The sequence below is a fragment of the Microtus oregoni genome, unplaced genomic scaffold (genome assembly GCF_018167655.1).
Source record: "Microtus oregoni isolate MIOR12 unplaced genomic scaffold, Mior012 000003F_ref0000135, whole genome shotgun sequence".
Taxonomy (NCBI): Eukaryota; Metazoa; Chordata; class Mammalia; order Rodentia; family Cricetidae; genus Microtus; species Microtus oregoni.
In genome coordinates this window covers 6,946,465-6,964,969 of record NW_024543062.1, presented here as the reverse complement: position 1 = coordinate 6,964,969, position 18,505 = coordinate 6,946,465, and the positions used below count along the sequence as shown (strand labels likewise).

The window sequence follows — 18,505 nt, the reverse complement described above, 5'->3', positions numbered from 1 at the left end:
ACCGTCAGCAGGCCCCACAGCTGCCTCTTGATGCTTACAGCCTAGGGAATTTGACCTTAATTAGATCCGGGCACTGACTATGGGATTTTCAAACCTGTTCTTGTAACGGCCCATGGGGCCTTACACAGTACATGTCAGATCTCTACTTCAGCCTATTAGTGGAGACCAGAGGCCCTAACCGCTCTGGAGTTCAAACACCTTGCTCTAGGCTCCTGCGTAATTTCCATTTCATACTATTGGTCATTCCTGAAAGCTCGGGGAGAGATAGCTTTGCTTTGCCCCTGTTCACAGTTCACTGGCCACGTGGCTCAATGTGTGGGTCAGAGCAAGGGGGTAGGAATGGGAGTGGGCCCAGGCTCGGGAGTCAAAGTCAGAGGATTGAGTCAAGAGGGGGGGTGTACTTAATCTGTGGGTTGCCCCTGTGCCATTCCCTTCTAAAGTATGGAGGTCTCGTCCAGTCCCCTGCATCGGAGTCTTCAAGTGTTTGCTGGGCTTCAGTAGGTCTTTTCGTTCCTGGGACTTGGTGAGTCTCCAAAACCCCCGGAATCAGACAAACCTGGTTATTGGTGCTTTTCTTCCCCTATGATCCCAAGGAGACAGAGTAGGAATTTCTGGGGTCCTAGCAGGAGTATGGGGCTTGAATACTGTAGGACTGGGAGGGTGGGCCAGTGGGGAGAGAAGGGCTTAAACATCTGGGGTCTTTTTTTTATAAAAAAAATTTTGTTATTATGTGTATTTATTTGTGGGGAGGCATGTTCATGCCATAGCAAATCTGTGCAGAGCAGAGGGCAGCTTGAAGTAATCGGGTCTGTGATTTCATTATATGGGACCCGGGGATCGAACTTAGGTCACCAGACTTGACAGCAAGCAATTTTACCATCTCAGCCATCTTGCTGGCTCTAACACTCGGGTTCTTAGCATGCTTTGCTATCTGGTCCTGCAGCCCTGCTGTGCCCGGTGGCTTTGGTCCTAGCCTCCCTAGGCCGGGCCTGGACCCTCGCGGTCCTCTACCTGACCTGGCTCTACAGAGACAGATACACACCCAGGATGGGGGTCCGCCGCTCTGCCTGGGTCTGGAACTGGGCAATCTGGAGGTATTTCCCAGACTGCTTCCCCATCACGGTGAGGGTCCCAGAAAGTGTGCTGGCTTGATGGATGGGTGGGGTTTCAAAAGAGACAAATGTGGCCACCCCTCTTTCCCCACTTCCGATGCTGTTCCTCACTGGGAAATGGGAAACATCCATACCCTTTGTTCTCCAGCTGGTCAAAACGGCCGAGTTGGGTCCATCCCGAAACTACCTTTTTGGTTTCCATCCTCACGGGGTCCTGGTTGTTGGGGCCTTCGGCAACTTCTGTACAGAGGCCACAGGCTTCTCTCGCCTCTTTTCGGGTCTCAAGCCACACCTTCTCATACTGCCATGTTGGTTCCAAGTGCCTCTCTTCCGAGATTACATCATGACCAGCGGTAAGGAAGCCCCTTCTCGAGATCCCCGGGCGCTGGATGTTACCTAACCTTTCTTATCCTGGGCTGGGGGAGGGGGTGCGGGCGCCTGTGTTCACCTCTATCTTGGTGGTATCCACGAGACCCAGCCTTTGTCCTCCCCACCCAGGTTTAGTCTCTTCTGACAAGGCTAGCGCTCCCTATCTCTTGACCCACCCCGAGGGTGGCCAGATGGCCTTCCTGGCTGTGGGAGGTCCCCTGGAGGCAAAGCCAGGAACAGTGAGTTTGCAGCGCCGGAATCAGAAAAGATTCATTAAATTATCACTGGAACACGGGTGAGGAGTGGGCGGGCGGCGGCAAGGTATATCTACGGGAGCTGCTCTGTTAGAGAGGAGGAATGAGGCGCCCGGTACCTTCAGGCCCCTGTCCGCCCGCGGGCGGGTCTCTTCCTGCACCTCCAGGGCTTCGCTTGTGCCTGTCTTCTCCTTTGGAGAGAAGGAGCTCTTCCAGCAATATCCTAACCCTCCAGGCTCCTGGGTGAGGAGGGTACAGGAAGCTCTTCAGGCGATGCTGAGCGTGTCCTCTCTTTCATGGTCGCCTGGGTCTCCTGCTACCCTTCCGCGAGCCCATCCACACTGTGGGTGAGCCATGTATCTTTCCCATCATCTCCCTTAAAGCCTGATGTGCTAGCTCTCTGGTCCACGAGTCTGGCATGTATTCCCCAAGCTTTCTAGCCTGATCCCCAGTTAGTGGGAGATTTAGAGACACCTCAACAGTCAATCTTCTCCTCTCCCGTTCCGTCCTCAGTGGGCGCCCCGATTCCAGTCTAGCGAAGCGGGAGGCCCAGCCGGGAACAGATGGACCAGCTGCACACGTAGTATGTAGAGCGTCTCACACAGCTGTTTGAGGAACACAAGACACGATTTGGGGTCCCTGCTGATCAACACCTTGTTCTTACCTAGGCTCCTCCATGTCCCAGTGTCCTGGCCTTCCTGAGTGACTGCAGGGGATGGGAGAGGGGATGAGGATGCGTGGGAAACGAAATTAAATGTGAGAATAGACAAGAAGCATGTGTGTGTTTGTACAAGTTCAGGGGAGGGAAGAGAAGCCTCGGGGCAGGGGGAACCATTGTCCCCTCTGATACTGGTGTAGCCTTGACCACTCCCAGAGACCTGCAAACAGATTACATCGTCAGTGCCTGCCTGCCTGTGTGTCTGGGTTCTCCTGCCCTGCCTTGCCTGTATGTCGGAGATCAGAGTCTCCGATCCCCCCATTGTCCGGGTCCTGCGGGCCAGTGGGTACCTGCTTCTTGCCTACTCCCTACCTCAATGCCTCAGTCACCAGGGAGGCGAAGGCTGTCCCTTTTCTACCTCTCTTTCCCCACTCCGAGCTCCTCCAAGTAACCTGCCCAGACTCATTGACCAAGGAAGTTCAAAAGTCAGTCCAAGAAGGAGCCTAGAAAGTTCTGGGGCTCCAGGTCCAACATCTGATCACTTCAGAGGTGATCTGCTCCCTGTGAGATCACACCCCCAAACCTTCACCCTCTGTTTCCTGGGTCCTGGAGTCCTGGTGACACAGAGTCACTAGGACTGCTATCCCCATATCCCTTCTCCTCTCACCATGAAAACACCTCAAAAGCAAAGGCTTGAAGTGATAGGCACCTACCAATATGTGGTCACTTTTCTCTTCATGGGTAAGTGTGACTGGCGGGGGAGGGGGGACATGGGGGCCCAGAGACAAGGGAACTAGGTAAAGGACATTGGTGGCCATATGTCTGGGCTGTTACCATTGTGGGCTCCAGGCACCAGGAAAGGGCCAGAGGAGACCACAGGGCTGCTCAGCGGGAGGGGGGGGGGGGGCAGGTTGTTTTGACTGACTGCATGACAGACAGAAGCCCAGTCTTCTTTCCTTTTCACCCAGGCCTTTCCTGCACCCTTCTGGTCTTCTTTCTCCATTTTACCCGGCTCTGGTCCTTCTCTGTTCTCTATTTCGAGTGGCTGTACCTGGACTGGAACACACCCATCCAAGGTAAGTCTGGGGCAGAGGTCTCCGGTCATGAGATGTGTGTTTCCACTGTTCGTGTGTGTGCATGTTGTTTTTGTTTTTTAAGTGTGCATAGGTTCTGCTGGTGGGAACCAGAGGTTGATTCCATCACCCTTCTGCCTTGTTCACTGAAGCAGGGTCTCTCAATCAAACCCAGAGCACACTGATATGTGGCTGTCTTTTGCTTCTGAGACTGGAATTGCAGTGACTTCCGTGCCCACCTGGCAGTTCCATGAGTTCCAGAGATCTGAACTCTGGTCGCGTTGCTTGCTTGGCACGTGCGCAACCCTTATGCCACCTGCCCCAGTCCAGAAGAGACTGTTCCCCCACCCCCACCCCGGGAAATTCTTTCATCCCAGCCCCATCTCTCTGTGTGCAGGTGGAAGGAACAGCAGGTGGATGAGAAAGTGGACAATCTGGAAACACCAGAGAGATCATTTCCCTCGAAAGACAGTTGGTCTCCTTCCTCTCTAAGGCCTACTCACCTTCCTGCCTGCTGGAGCCTGTGCTGGACGTCTGAGCTGGGGGATGGGGTGATACGTGAGAGTGACCCCTCTGCCCTTAGTCCCATCTTAGGACCTTGAACTTTGAACTCCAGTGGGGTAAAGGGCAGTTTTTCCCAGCAGTTACTTTGTATTCTTTTTTATTTTTTATTTTTACTTACTTTTTAAATTAAAAAAAAAAAAGCTTACATTGTGCTTATTTGGAGGGTGGGGAAGGGGCTTGTGCAGGCCACCGCGTGCCGGTAGCAGTCAATCAGGTTTCCCATCACGTGGGTCCCAGGGATTGAGCTCAGGTTGTCGGGCCCTCACCTTGCATTCTGTGCCTCTTCCTCTGTGTATCTCCCCAAATACCTCAAAGCTACTGAAAACTCAGAGCTGCCGGCTGACCGGAATTACGTGCTGGGTGCCCACCCCCATGGGATCATGAGCACAGGAATCTTCTGTAATTTCTCCACGGACAGCAACGCCTTCTCCTAGCTCCTTTTCGGGCTTAGGCCTTGGGTGGCCACACTGCTGGACTCTTCTATCTCATGTAGACTACCTCATGTTCAATGGTGAGCCTTCCTAGCCTTGTGTCGGCTTGACACAGCCTGCAGCCATTTGAGAAGGACTTTCAGTTGAGGGATTTCCCGGATCAGCTTGGTCTGTGGCTATGTCTGTGAGGCACTGTCTTGATTATTAGTTGATGGGAAGACCCAGTCCACAGTGGGCAGCACCATTCCCTGGGCCTGCATAAGAAAGTTAGCTAAGCCATGAGTCTGCAAGGGAGCCTGTGAGGAGCGTTCCTCCGCGGGTTTTGCTTCAAGTTCCTCCTTGGGTTCCTGCACGGACTTCCCACAATGATGGGCTGTAACCTAGAAGCTGAAACAAACCCTTTCCTCCCCTCAGTTGCATTGGATTATAGAAAAACACAGTAACAGAGATGAAAGGCGGAAGTGCCCATGGATTATAGGGTATCTCCTCTAACAAGATCCTTGCTTGGTTAAGAGGACTGGCTTGGTCCTACTCAGAGGGGAATCCCAAGTGTGGTGTACAGGATGCAGGGGACGCAGGACTCAGAACTCTCAGGTACTGCTGAGTGGAGGTGGGAGGGCTAGGGAACTGGGGAGAGGGTGGTGACAGTGGCCCACTTCTGTCCGCAGGGCTGTGTCCTGTGAGTCGACAGAGTCTGGACTTCATTCTGTCACAGCCCCAGCTTGGCCAGGCAGTGACCATCCTGATTGGGAGTGCCCAGGAAGCCCTGTACGCTGTTCCAGGGGAGCACTGCATCACACTGAGGACACGGAAAGGCTTTGTGCACCTGGGGCTAAGGCAAGGGTGAGCAGGGCTACAGGTTCTTCTCAGGTTAGGTGTGCTTTGTAACAGGGTCTTGCTGAGTGGAAGCTGCTTGTTTGTTCCCGGCTGCCCAGACTCCCGAAATAACCACACAGAAACTGTATTAATTGCAACACTGCTTGGCCTATTAGCTTATGTATATTTCTAGTTCACTCTTACCTCTTAAATTAACCCATTTCTATTATTTTATATTTTACCACGAGGCTTGTGGCCTACCGGCAAGGTTCCAACCTATAGCTTGCGTCTTTCTCCTCTGGTGGCTCCATGGCATCTCCTTGACTCTGCCTACTCTCTCTCTATATATATATCTCTTCTAGCCTGGCTATATTACGTTAAGCCATTGGCCAAAAGCAGCTTTTTTATTCATTAATTGATAAAAGCAACACATATACAGAAGGATCTCCCACACCAAGGTCTCAAGTAACCCAGGCTGTCCTTGAACTCCCTGTGTCGCCAAGAATGACTTGGAACTTCGGATCCTCCTGCCTCCACCTCTTGAGTACTGGGATTACAATAAGTGTGCACCATCACGTCAGGTTTATGCAATGCTGGGGTTAGAGCCCAGGGCTTCATGCATGCTAGGTGAGTGTTCTACCTGAAAGATATAGATATATCTATATTGCATACACACCACACACACACACACACACACACACAGAGGCACGCACACAAGGCCATAAGAACGCACCAGGTCCCCTGTCTAGAGTTACAGGCAGCTATCTGTGAGCTGCTCAGCAAAGGGACTGGAAACCCAACCCTGGTCTTCTGTCATAGCAGCAAGTATTCTTGTCTTTAATTTTTATGTGCATGCGTGTTTGCCTGCATGCATGTTTATATGCTATGTGTGTGCAGTGCCCAAGGAGGCCAGAAAAGGGTATTGGATCCCCTGCAGTTGGAGTTAGAGACAGTTGTAAGATACCATGTGGGTGCCGAGACTCAAATGCAGGTCTCTCCAGCCCCATCCTGTGCATCTGGATTTTAAAACCCAGATTCTGGGAGTCAAGCTCAGGTCTTCACCATTCTGCGGCCAGCACTTCACTGTCTGGGCAGTATCACCAGGCCTTCAGCCCATCTCAAGGTGATGCCTTGGAGCCAGGTGTGGTGAGATAGGCCTCAAATCCCAGCACCCTGGGAGACTTAGGCACGAGGAGACACACATACTAACCGCAGGAAGCCCTTCTTCCCTTTCGCCACCCTCCCAGGGCCTCCCTCGTGCCTGTGTATTCCTTTGGGGAGAATGATATCTACAGAATCAAGTCTTTTGACCAAAACTCCTGGCAGCATCGATGCCAAATTGCCTTCAAGAGACTCATGGGATTTTCCCCCTGCATCTTCTGGGGCCGTAGTCTCTTCTCGGCCAACCTCTGGGGTCTGGTACCATTTGCCCAGCCCATCACTACTGTGGGTGAGTGGGGAATCCCTGGGGAGGGGAGATGCTGTCAGTTTCATTTGCAGCAAGAGAGCCCTGCCACCCACATCTCCCCTCCCTGCAGTGGGCCGCCCCATCCCTGTGCCCCAGTCCCTCAAGCCCACCGAAGACCAAGTGGATCCTTATCACCGGCTCTACATGAAGGCTCTGAAGCGATTGTTTGCAGACCACAAGGAGGCCTGTGGTGTCCTTGCTTCCACGCACCTCACCTTCCTTTAGACCTGACACTCTGAACCCTGTTCCTGGAGAGGTCCACCGTGCCCGACTCCGAAGCTCCTTCATAACTGCTAATTCTGCAGGTGAGCATGTCCAGACATGGTCACCCCCATCCCGAGAGGCTACAGAGTGTGTCCTGCCCCCGTTCTGGGTCCCTCCCGAACCCGAATCTTTTCCCAGTGAGTTCTGGCTGTTTTTTGATCTTGGATACGTCATTACTCTAGCTGCTTAAGTTTTTATTAACATAATAGGGATCTCGTGGGCCTGGAGCGATGGCGCAATAGCTAAGAGCACTTGTTGCTCTTGCAGAGGATCCAGGTTGGAGGCTCACAACCACCCACAACTCTAGTTCCAAGGGAGCCTTCTGAATGCCACAGGCACCAGGCAAGCGCATGGTACACACACGTTCATGTAGGCAAATAGTCATTCACATGAAATAAAATAAGTAAATCTAAAACTCTTAACTATTGCGGTTTTTGTTTGTTTGTTCTGTTTCATTTTTATTTTTTGAGACAGGGTTTCTCTGTGTAGCCATGACTGTCCTGGAACTTGCTCTCCATAGACCAAGCTGATATAAGAGATCCGCCTGCCTCTGCTTCCTGGGTGCTGGGATTAAAGGCATGTGCCACCACATCCAGCATCTATCAGGTTTGAGTATGACATTTTCATACATGTATATAATTGATTTGACCTTACTTATACCCAAGACCCTCTCTTGTTCCCCTACTTTCCTCTTTCCAACTGGTCTGTCTTCTGCTTCCATGTCTTTTTTTGTTTGTTTGCAGGGTTTGGGGACCCAGTGAGTTTCATTGGTGTTGTTTACAGGCGTGTGAGCACCTCTCCAGTGGCTCTGCTGTGGCAGAGAATGTCTCACCCCCACCCTAGCAAGCATCAAGCTCCACCCCACCTCCCAATTTGGAGCCAGAGTCCCTGGCTGACCTGGAACTCACTGTGAAGACAAGCAGGTCTCTCAAGTGCTGAGATTAAAGCCGTGACTACCACCACCCCTTTTTTGAGACCGAGTCTCCTGTGGCTCAAGCTGGCTTTGAATGTATCCTATAGCAGAGGTGGGCCTTGAATCCCTGCTCCTTTTGTCTCCACGCCCCAAGTGTTGGAATTGGAGTTGAGTGTTACTGAGAGGCTGTAATCCTTGCTGAGAATTTTGCTCTTTCTGTAAATGAGGCCAACAGTTTAGTCAAGAACTGCCAGGTACTCAGTGGTGGTGCACGCTTTTAATTCTAGCACTCAGGATACAGAGACAGGTGGATCTCTGTGAGTTTGAGGCCAGCCTGGTCTACAGAGTGAGTTCCAGGACAGCCAGCGGTACACAGAGAAATCTTTTTTTTGGTGAAGTGGGGGAACGGGGAGGAGTTGGAGAACTGGCAGGCTACAGTGCAGAGCTGTGTGGAAGGTTAGCTTTGAAGGGTGAGCAGAATTTTGGAAGTAGGAGAAGTGAGGGTAGGTACTGGAATACCATGAGCAAAAGCTCAGCTTGGGATCTGTCCTGGTGTTCACGCCTTTGTCCCCAGCACCTGGAAGACTGAGGCAGGAAAGTCATGGCTCCTACAGTGAGATGGGGGGAGGAGACAGTCAACTCCCCAAAAGTTCATAGGCCAGCTAACCTGACATATGCAACGGCAAACCAGAGACCCTGTCTCAAGGTGGACAGTCGGTACTGACGTCTGAGTGTACACCAGCATTCACACAAACACTCCCACACAGAGACTGAAAACAAAAAGAAGGAAACACATGCCTCGTACCAGTAAATCTGGCCAGGAACCAATAGTCTGGGGGAGCTCGTAGGGGCGAAGGGCGAGCCTGCTACTATCCCATTGTTAAATGGACAGACCATCAGAGGGTTCACTAAATCCATGTATCTCCATTACCCACAGATTCCTGCGGCTCCCAGACTTTCTCAGAAAGCTCCCTTGTGTAACAGGCAATGGTGAAGGGAGAAATGTAACTAAATAAAGCGCAGAGACCAGGTCAGTGCACTGCTCAGCCCCGGAGGGTCACTGTCAAGGTGCAGGGACCATCTGGGAAAAGGGGAGCAGGAAGACTGTAGGAGTTGGAGGTCAGTGCAGGCAGAGTGGCTTCTGGACATGACAGGACACACCACCCACGAACTCACACCAACTGCAGTGGAAGGGGAGGGGCACACAAGACCCCTCCCTACCTGAGCTGCTGTTGACAGAGGCTTCTGGAGAAGGGAGGGGCAGTTTTCTTTAAGGGTACCAGCCCTGGCAAGTAGACCTATTCTAGTGGATCCATGCATACCCATGAGTGTATGGGCACCGCAAAACGGAGTCAGTGAGCTATAAAAGTGTGTGTGTGTGTGTGTGTGTGTGTGTGTGAGAGAGAGAGAGAGAGAGAGAGAGAGAGAGAGAGAGCAGTTCAGAGGGGATGGGGAGAGTGAGAAGTCAATGTAATTGAAATACTTTGTATTCATGTATAAAATTTCCTCCCCCAAAATTAATATAAAATATTATATTAAAAGATTTAAGGGCTTAAAATAAGGGTGGAGACCAAAGTAGGGTTAATGGCACAGATAAGATGCGGGGGGTAAGATCTGATGTCTTCTGAATCCTGTGGCCACAGCATCCTTTCACTTTGCCTTCACCTGTTTGCCTGCATCCGGGACTGAGAAGCAGAAGGACTTGTCAGCGGGGCGTGATGACTCATGCCTGATCAGCTCCTGCGTCAGAAGACTTCTTTCCTGGCCCAAGATTATTAATAATAATAATACCAATTTGTCTGAATGTGAACCGAATGCAACTCTATTTGTCATCCACTGTCCTAAAAATATATTCAGGGGAAGAATTTTCTCGTATCTCCAGGCAAATATTTGGGTAAATTCACAACTTTTGTTGGTCTTCTTCAGATAGGAAGTTGTTTTCTTTTCTTTTCTTTTTTTTAAAGACAAGGTCTCATGTAGCCCAGGTTACCTTCAACCTTTCTGAGTGAGGAGAGGGTGCCTTTGAATTCCTGATCTTCCTGTCTGTGGTGGGGATGGAACCCAGGGTTATTTTGTGTGTGCTACACAAGCATCCTATCAACTAAGCCATCTCTCCAGCCCTCCTGATATTTTGTTGTGGTGTGTGTGTGTGTCTGTGTATGTGTGTCTTTGCGTGTGTGTCTATGTGTGTGTCTGTGTCTATGTGTGTGTCTGTGCATGTGTTTCTGTGTGTGTCTCTTTTTATGTGTCTGTGCGTGTATGTCAGTGTGTGTCTCTATGTGTGTGTCTGTGCGTGTGTCTGTGTCTATTTGTGTGTCTGAGTATGTGTCTGTGTGTGTATGTCTGTGTGTGTCTGTGTGTGTAGATAGCAGGATAGCGAGGCTAGAGGACACTCAGCATCCTCTATTGCTTTCGGCCCTGTTCCCTTCAGACAGGGTCTCTCGTTGAAGGTGGAGCTCAGTCGCTGGCCAGCAACCCCAGCAATCCTTGTCTCTGCTACCCCTGGGCTGAGGTTACAGGTACGTATGTATGAAGCTTGTCAGATTAAACCCTCATGGGCTCCAGCCCAATAGGCCTTGCCTCCTACTGGCTCCAGTTCTCCAGGGCCTGCCTTGCTATTTTGTTACACGCCTCGAATATGCTCAAGCCCCCATGCCCCACCCCATGCCTCCTGACTTCCCCTCTTCACTCTCATCTCTCCCCACTCCTTCTCTCCTCTTCTATTTGAGACAAAGTCTCAGGTAGCTCAGGCTGGCCTTGAACTCGCTATGTAACCAATGCTCCTCTTGAACTCCTGTCTCCACCTTCCAAGTTTTGAGATGACAGACTCTGCCTCCATGCCTAGCTCATAGTAAATTTTCTCCAGAAAAGGGCAAGTGCCAGGTGTTGTGGTATAGTCTTTTTGTACACTATGAAGACGTGTCTCTGTGATTGGTTTAATAGAAAACTGAATGGCCAATAGCTAGGCAGGAGAGAATAGGCGGGACTTCTGGAGAGACAGAGAATGCTGGGAAGAAAGGGATTTTTGCCAGCAGACTTGGAGGAGTCGAACTTGCTGTACTGAGAAAAGGTAAAAGCCATGTGGCCGAAAGTAGATTAACTGAAACAGGTTAATTTAAATCCTAAACTAATTGGAAACAAGCCTAAGATAAAGGCCAAGTTTTTATAATTAATAATAAGTCTCTGTGTCATTATTTGCCTATTGGATGTCCCAATGATTACTGCTTCTACGTTTGGCACCCAACATGGAGCACGAACCCATGACCCTGGGATTAAGAGTCCAATGTAGCACAAATAATAAAAACCCAGAGACAGATATTGGGGTTCAATCAGAAAACCAGAAAAACAGGGCTGGAGAGATGGCTCAGAGTTTAAGAGCAGTGTCTGCTCTTCCAGAGGTCCTGAGTTCAAGACCCAGCAACCACATAGTGGCTCACAACCATCTATGAGATCTGGTGCCCTCTTCTGACCTACAGGTGTACATGCAGACAGAACACTGTATACATAATAAATAAAATCTTAAAAAAAAAAGAAGAAAGAAAGAAAAGAAAACCAGAAAAGTAAAGCAGCCAAGTCACTGGAGAAGTCTTTCCTCTACCAGGACTGGGCAACCACAGACTAAAAAGACTAAACTTCTTTCTCCTCTCATTTTATATTCCCTCTACTGCTGGGATTAAAGACATGTGACTCCCTAGTACTGGGATTAAAGGTGTGAGCCACCACTACCTGGATTTGTTTCTACATTGATCTTGTGTAGTTCAGGGTAGCCTTGAACTCATAGAGATCCACCTGCCTCTGTCTTCCAAATCCTGGGATTAAAGGTGTGTGCCACCACTGCCTGCCCTCTAGTGGCTTACCTTGCCCTTCTGATCTTTAGGTGAGCTTTAATATTAAAACATAAACAAAATATCACTATAGTCCTATGCTCTACTGACTGATACCTACGACATACTTCCTTCTGAGTGGCTCTTACCCAAGCTCCCTTCCCTTCAGTGGGTCAAATTCCTTAGACATCCTGGCATGGCTGTTCCATCTAAATTAACTTATAAGACTAGCAAATGTCTTTCATTTGATCAGACATAGCCTGCCAAAAAGGAAACCTCTCCAAAGTTAGGTTGGGACAGGGTTTTGTTTTTGACTTTCCAGGAGAATAAAAGGGCCTAACTAAAGAATCTAAAGACCACTGGACCAATCAGATGTCTGAAGAAGAAGCATGAATCATCCCAAGAAAGAGAGTAAATTGGCTTAATGGTATAGCACCTCTCCAATAGGAAAAAAATTCAGAAACCTTCCCAAATGTTTGTTTCTGCTGTTCTCTACAGACGTATAAGGCAAATGGTCTTTTGGTAGTCTCAACTTAAAAATTAAATCTGGTTTTGGAGTTGGAGTATGACTCTCTCCTTCTCTAAACACAAGCATGTTTGTTAAAGGAAAACTCAACGTCTTTGTCTCATGTCAGAAGAGTCACCTGGTATGGGACTGGAGAAAAAATTAAGGGACTATTCTATTGCCACTAATCTCATCATTCCTTGCTTTTATTTTAACTCTTTAAAACCTTTCTTAAGGTATAAATATTATCTCAAAATTTGTTTTATATATATATTTTTTCTGTCGTGATATTAATGGTTATAGAGTATTGACTAATTCTAGAAATAGGCTTCATCTAGCTTCCTGCATGTAATTATATAATTTTGGGTTGACTTTGAAGCAGGTAGTTAGGAATTAAGCTTATGTATCCCAGGTGCATTTAATAAATTGTGGTCCTTTAACCTCTCCAAGGTCTGCTGCATATGACATTCAAAATGTTTAAGTTTTCTGCAGTGAACCATGACCAATCCCAACAGCAACCTTTGAAGTCTCCAAAAGGATGATGGGGCCTCACAGTGACAATTCTACCTGGTTTGTGGTTACACCACTAAGCTGACAAACACGACCCAAAGACCAGCTTTGGACTACAAACTGTTCAGGACAATTCCAAGGCAGTTAGCTAAGATGATCCAGCCTCATAGACCACTCCAGTCAGGACTTCAGCTAAGCCCTGTACTTTTCCATCACACCAAGACTGGGTACCAGCTAACTCTCCCAGGACTTGGTCTTTATCTTAATTTTTTCAGGGTCTTCTAAAGATGCTATTGCCCCCAGACAACAGCAAGTAATTTTAAGAACATGATGCCCATATTTCTTTCTTTTTTTTTTTAAAGATTTATTTATTTATTGTGTACACAGTGTTCAGCCTCCTTGTATGCCTGCAGGCCAGAAGAGGGCACCAGATCTCACTGTAGATGGTTGTGAGCCACCATGTGGTTGCTGGGAATTGAACTCAGGACCTCCTGAAGATCAGCCAGTGCTCTTAACCTCTGAGCCATCTCTCCAGCCCCCATATTTCCAAGAGATGGGTTTGGTGGTGTTTGGTCATTTGGTGGATGTTTGTCATCATTTAGGGGGGATTGGTTACAAGTTGCTATCGGCCATGATCGTGGAGGAAACTAAGCAAAGTATATTAGATTCAGGAGTCTCATTATGAAAAAACGGGGTATAGGAATGATGAGATAAAAGGGAAGATTATTGAATCTACTTTTAAACTAAAAAGGCAACTACTAGTCTCAAACATTTTATATTGGTATGGATTTTTGTATATTTCTACAAATTTAATACTTTTTTGTTATACTGTATATATGTTTCTACTCTTGTTTAAGTTATTTTTGTATATTTATACAAATCTAAAGTTATTTTTGTTATATTCTTGTTTAAGGCATTGTACCTATGCGGCCCATTTAAAAATATAATGTAAGGTTCTAGTACTTGAAAGCTATTAGGTAGTAGTTAGTCTTTTATAGCCATCAAACTTACAGTCATGTTAGGAATATTTTCAAGGTCAAACAAAGATATATTTTAAATAGATAGATGGTCTTCAAACACTTCAAAGATCTATATATTATGGAATTTAAACTGTTTTAATAACATAGGACTTTCATGACAGTGAAACACATCTGCTCCTGGCAGCACCAATTTACTTCAAAAAAAAGATGATGGGAATCAAAGAATTTCCATATGAAGTTTGCTTTCACTATGGCAGAGTTATCCACTGGGTAAAGAAGCTGCCCTTGCCTTGACTGCTGACAGTATACTGTCTAAATTGGACAAACAGAACACAAAAGAAGATGACTGCTGAACTTTGCCAAGACAAAGTTCAAAGGACAGTTCTTCAAAATTCCTGCTTCACAGAAAGGTCCGTCAGATATTCTGGGCCCGTAGGCTGAAGATGGATGCCCCAGCACTGCAGAGGAACCTGGGGTGACTGTCCAGGCAGCCAGATGTCTCTGTCATTTCCATAGTTTTGGAAATTGTTTGCTCTGCACTTCCTGTTTACTCAGGTGATATTATATCCTTCTCAGGTCTCTGACGGGATTGAAGACTAGTTAGTTATAATTACAGTTTTCTTTAGTGATGATAGAAAGTAAATTAGGTACAGAACTAATACAATGCCTAACACAAATGGACTGGACATTGTGAATGTAATTATTACTTGATAATTGTTCTTATTGTATATAGTTTTACTATGTTAGTTAAAACCTTTCTATTTAATTTAGACAAAAAGGGGAAAATGTTGTGCGATAATCTTTTGTATGCTAGGAAGATGGGCCACTGTGATTGGTTTAATAAGAAGCTGACCAGCCAGTGGCTAGGCAGGAGAGAATAGGCAGGACTTTGAGAGAGATAGAGAGTGCTGGGAAGAAGAAAGGGATTTTTGCTAGCAGACTCAGAGGAAGTCAGACACCCTGTACTGAGAAAAAGTAAAAGTCACGTGGCAGAACATAGATTAATAGAAACAGATTCATTTAGGCTTAGGAAGCCTAGGCTAAAGCCCAAACTTTCATAATTACTGATAAGTCTGTCATTATTTCTAAGCTGGCCGTCCCATCTGGAAAGTGCGGCTGCAGCCAGGTCTGTAACATTCCATGCTGGCCTGTCTTTTCCTTTCAAAGGTGAGATCTCAGTATGCAGCCAAGCTATCCTGGAATTCACAAGCATGCTGAGGGCTGAGAATACAGGCATGACTCAGATGGTTCTGTCCCTACTCCCCTTCATTCCCCTCCTCTTCCCTTCTCCCCCTTCTCTCCTTCCTCCCGTCTCCATCCCTTCCCATTCCCTCCCCTCCTCTTCTCCCTCCCTTCCTTTCCCAGAGCCCTGTATCCTAGAGTTCACGGCTGTTGTGGATCTCTTCCTCACCGTGCAGTGAGCAGTTCTCCCTGCTCAGGAGGCTCCATGAGCTAAGCTTCTTGTCCCTTCTCTTCCTGCCATTCTCAAAGTGGCCACCAGAGGGTGATCTCTTTTCACAAGGCAAATCTGTCCCTCTCCAGTTTAAAACCCCTGCCTGCCAGCCAGGCCAGCTTACTGGGAGGATCCAACGGGCAATCACACTCAGTCTCAAACTCACAGAAATCTACCTGCCTCTGCTTCCAGAGTTCTGGGATTAAAGGCGCGTGTCAGCACTGCCTGGCTCTGCTTGTTTGGATTATTTGGTTTTAGCCTTTAAGACAGGATCTTACTTTGGAGCACAGGCTAGTCTTGAACTTCTGAACCTCCAGTCTCAGCTTCCTAAATGCTGAGATTACAGGCATGAGCTGCTATACCCTGAAAAGTGCACAGAGCAGGAGGCCTCTGAGCCCTAGATTTCCCTAGAGACCAGGTGCCTACCTGGAGGGGAACACCTCAGTACAATTCATTGTTCATTTCCAGAGGGGCTTCCCAGGCCTGCAACCTACCAGGTGGCTCAAGACCTCCCTTAAAGATGCCCCTCATCCCATTTACTGTATTAGATTGCAGTATGTTAAACATGCCCCCAGCTAAAAGTAAGGACTTGGGCTGGATGAAGTGGAACACATTGGTCACCTCAGCACTAGGGAGGCCAAGGTGGGAAAATGGTGAATTCAGGGCCTCATAGTGTAAAAAAAAAAAAAAAACATACATATACATAATAAATTTAAAAAATCTGATGATCTGCACTAAAGGGCATGGAACAACTCATTAATTTGAAAAGGTTATTTTAGTCGGGCAGTGGTAGTTCATGTCTTTAATCCCAGCACGTGGGAGGCAGAGACATGTGAATCTCTGTGAGTTTGAGACCAGACTGGTCTACAGAGCTAGTTCCAGGATAGGTTCCAAAGCTACAGAGAAACCTTGTCTTGAAACACACACACACACCCAAAAAAGAAGAAGAAGAAGAAGAAGAAGGAGGAGGAGGAGGAGGAGGAGGAGGAGGAAAGGGAAAGGAAAGAAAAGAAAAAGGAAAGGTTATAAGGTTATTTTAAAGAGTGATTTTATTGATTTTGTGTATGCTAGAGTTGTTGGTGAGTGTGACCTGGATGCTGGGAGCCAAACTCAGGTCCCCTAAGAGCAGCAAGTACTCTTAACCATTTAGCCATCTGTTCAGCCTCTATTTTAAAAATAATAGGGGAAACACTTCCTGCCATTTATCGTGCCTTGAGAAGCTGTCTCCGCACCTTTACGGTAAAGGAAGACAAAGCTCCCACCAGGGATTCCAGATAGCCCATGACGTCAGACGGGTGGGATGAAAATATCGCCTGTTTCTTTGTTGTTTGACTTTGGTTTGCTTGGTCAGGGAGCTGAAGTTTGGACTCAGGCCTTTGCAGATGGTAAGCATAAGGCTTGGTGCAGCGGGGAGCAAGTTTAATCCCAGCACTCCTAAGGCAGAGACAGGTGGATCGCTGTGAGTTCGAGGCCAGCCTGGTCTACAGAGTGAGTTCTAGGACAGCCAGGGCTACACAGGGAAACTCTGTCTAGAATAACAAAAAGCAAATAAACAAAACAAAGCTGAAAGGGCCAGTGAGATGGCTCAGGGGTTAAAGGTAATTAGTTGCTTCTAAGCCCGATTGCCTGAGTGAGCCCACAAGATGGAAGAAGAGAGCTGAGTCTTAGAAATTGTTCTCTGGCTCCCACGTGTACCCTGTGGCGTGTGCTTGTACACATGAAGGGGGCGGGGAGGGGGAGAGAAAGAGAGAGAGAGAGAGAGAGAGAGAGAGAAGGACATATTTTAAAGCACATGTTGTTTTGTTTTGTTTTTTAAGGTGAGCCTGAACTCTGACCCCTGAGCCACATCCCAGTTGTTTTTGGTTTCCGTTTTGAGACAGGTTCCCACACAGCCCAGATGGTCTCAGATTGCTGTCTAGCCAAGACTGGCCTTGAACTCCTGATCCTCCTACCTCCATCTCCCAAGTGCTGGAATCACAGACAGGTGTGCCTTGTACCACCCCATCCCACTGCAAATATCATTTTTGTTTTGCATGTTTTATTACATTTTATTTAATATGTAACATGTGTAGTGGGTGGCTGCGCGCTTGCTGAGGTGCTTGCGGAGGTCAGAAAACAACTTTTGGGAGCCAGTTCTCTCTTTCCACCATGAGGATCCTGGGGATGGAACTTGAATCATCCCATTTGGCCGCAAATGCCTTTCCCTGCTGACCATATCACCAGCCCAATTTGCCAATTATTTTTGTTGTTAGTTAGTTTGCTTTTCAAGACAGGGTTTCTTTGGGTAACCTTGGCTGTCCTGGAACTCACACTGTAGACCAGGTTGGCTTCAAACTCACAGAGATCCGTCTGCCTCTGCCTTCTGGGTGCTGGGATTAAAGGCAAGAACCACCGCCACCCAGCTCCAAATTGCCAATTTTAAAATCCAAATTTGTCTGGGTGTGGGGTTGCGCACCTTCAACCTTAGCACTTGGGAGGCAGAAGCAGGTGGATCTCTGGGAGTCCAAGTCCAACCTGGTCTACAGAATGAGTTCCAGGACAGCCAAGGCTACATGCAGAGACACAGTCTTAACAAACAAAGAACTATCCAAATCTGTGCCAGGCGTTCTCCCACAGTGATGACAACGGCCACTACTGAATACACAGAGATACAGGGATGTCTCCAACACGACCCTGTCCTAAAAGAGTTCACAATCAAGTCTGATGGTTCTTCTATCTCTGACTCATGAAGCTCTCAAGGGTGTTCCTAGAATCGTACAATCCTGCCCACGGAGTCAACAAGAGCAACTTCCGGCATGGCTGCCTTGTGCTGTGCAGGCTGTGACGAAACCCTGCTGGAGAACGGCTGCTCCAATTGGCTAGATAATAATTCCTCCCATTACCTGAGCCTCTGTGCCAGAAATATAACGCTAAGCCCTCTCCGTGCATCATCTCACTCAGCCCTTACTGGAAGCGAGGGGCCAGGTCGTGATTCACCGGGCGAGCGTGACATCAGCAATCCATCCCCTTCTGCGCCATCCAGGCCTTTCCTCTAAGTGCTATCCTTCTGAGTCAGGCTTTTAGGCATTCTTCAGCTCTGCAATGATGGGCTGCCAATTGCTTAACCCTTTTGTGTCTGGTCTCCTCCCTTGTCTGAAAAGGGAGCTCGTTGTGACGGTGGGAGATGGAACACCTGAGAGACGCTGGGGGTGTAGTTCAGTGGGTAGACTGCTTGCCTAGCAAACAGGAGGCCTTAGCTTCCATCTCCGGCACTCTGCAGAAATCCAAATGGAGCATGGAATCGCGGTTCATGCCTGTAATCCCAGAACTAG

At 48.0% G+C, this 18,505-nt stretch overlaps 1 protein-coding gene and 1 pseudogene across 1 annotated transcript; both read left to right on the top strand.

Moving 5' to 3' along the window:
• Window positions 1-630: 630 nt before the first annotated feature.
• Window positions 631-2,403, top strand: LOC121445908 (annotated as a pseudogene).
• Window positions 2,404-3,061: 658 nt separating this feature from the next.
• Window positions 3,062-6,970, top strand: Mogat3 (monoacylglycerol O-acyltransferase 3). Its single transcript, XM_041648075.1, is given in 8 exon segments — window positions 3,062-3,134; window positions 3,362-3,469; window positions 3,864-3,941; window positions 4,346-4,495; window positions 4,498-4,519; window positions 5,110-5,304; window positions 6,525-6,727; window positions 6,816-6,970. Coding segments are annotated over 8 exon segments (984 nt in total).
• Window positions 6,971-18,505: the final 11,535 nt, after the last annotated feature.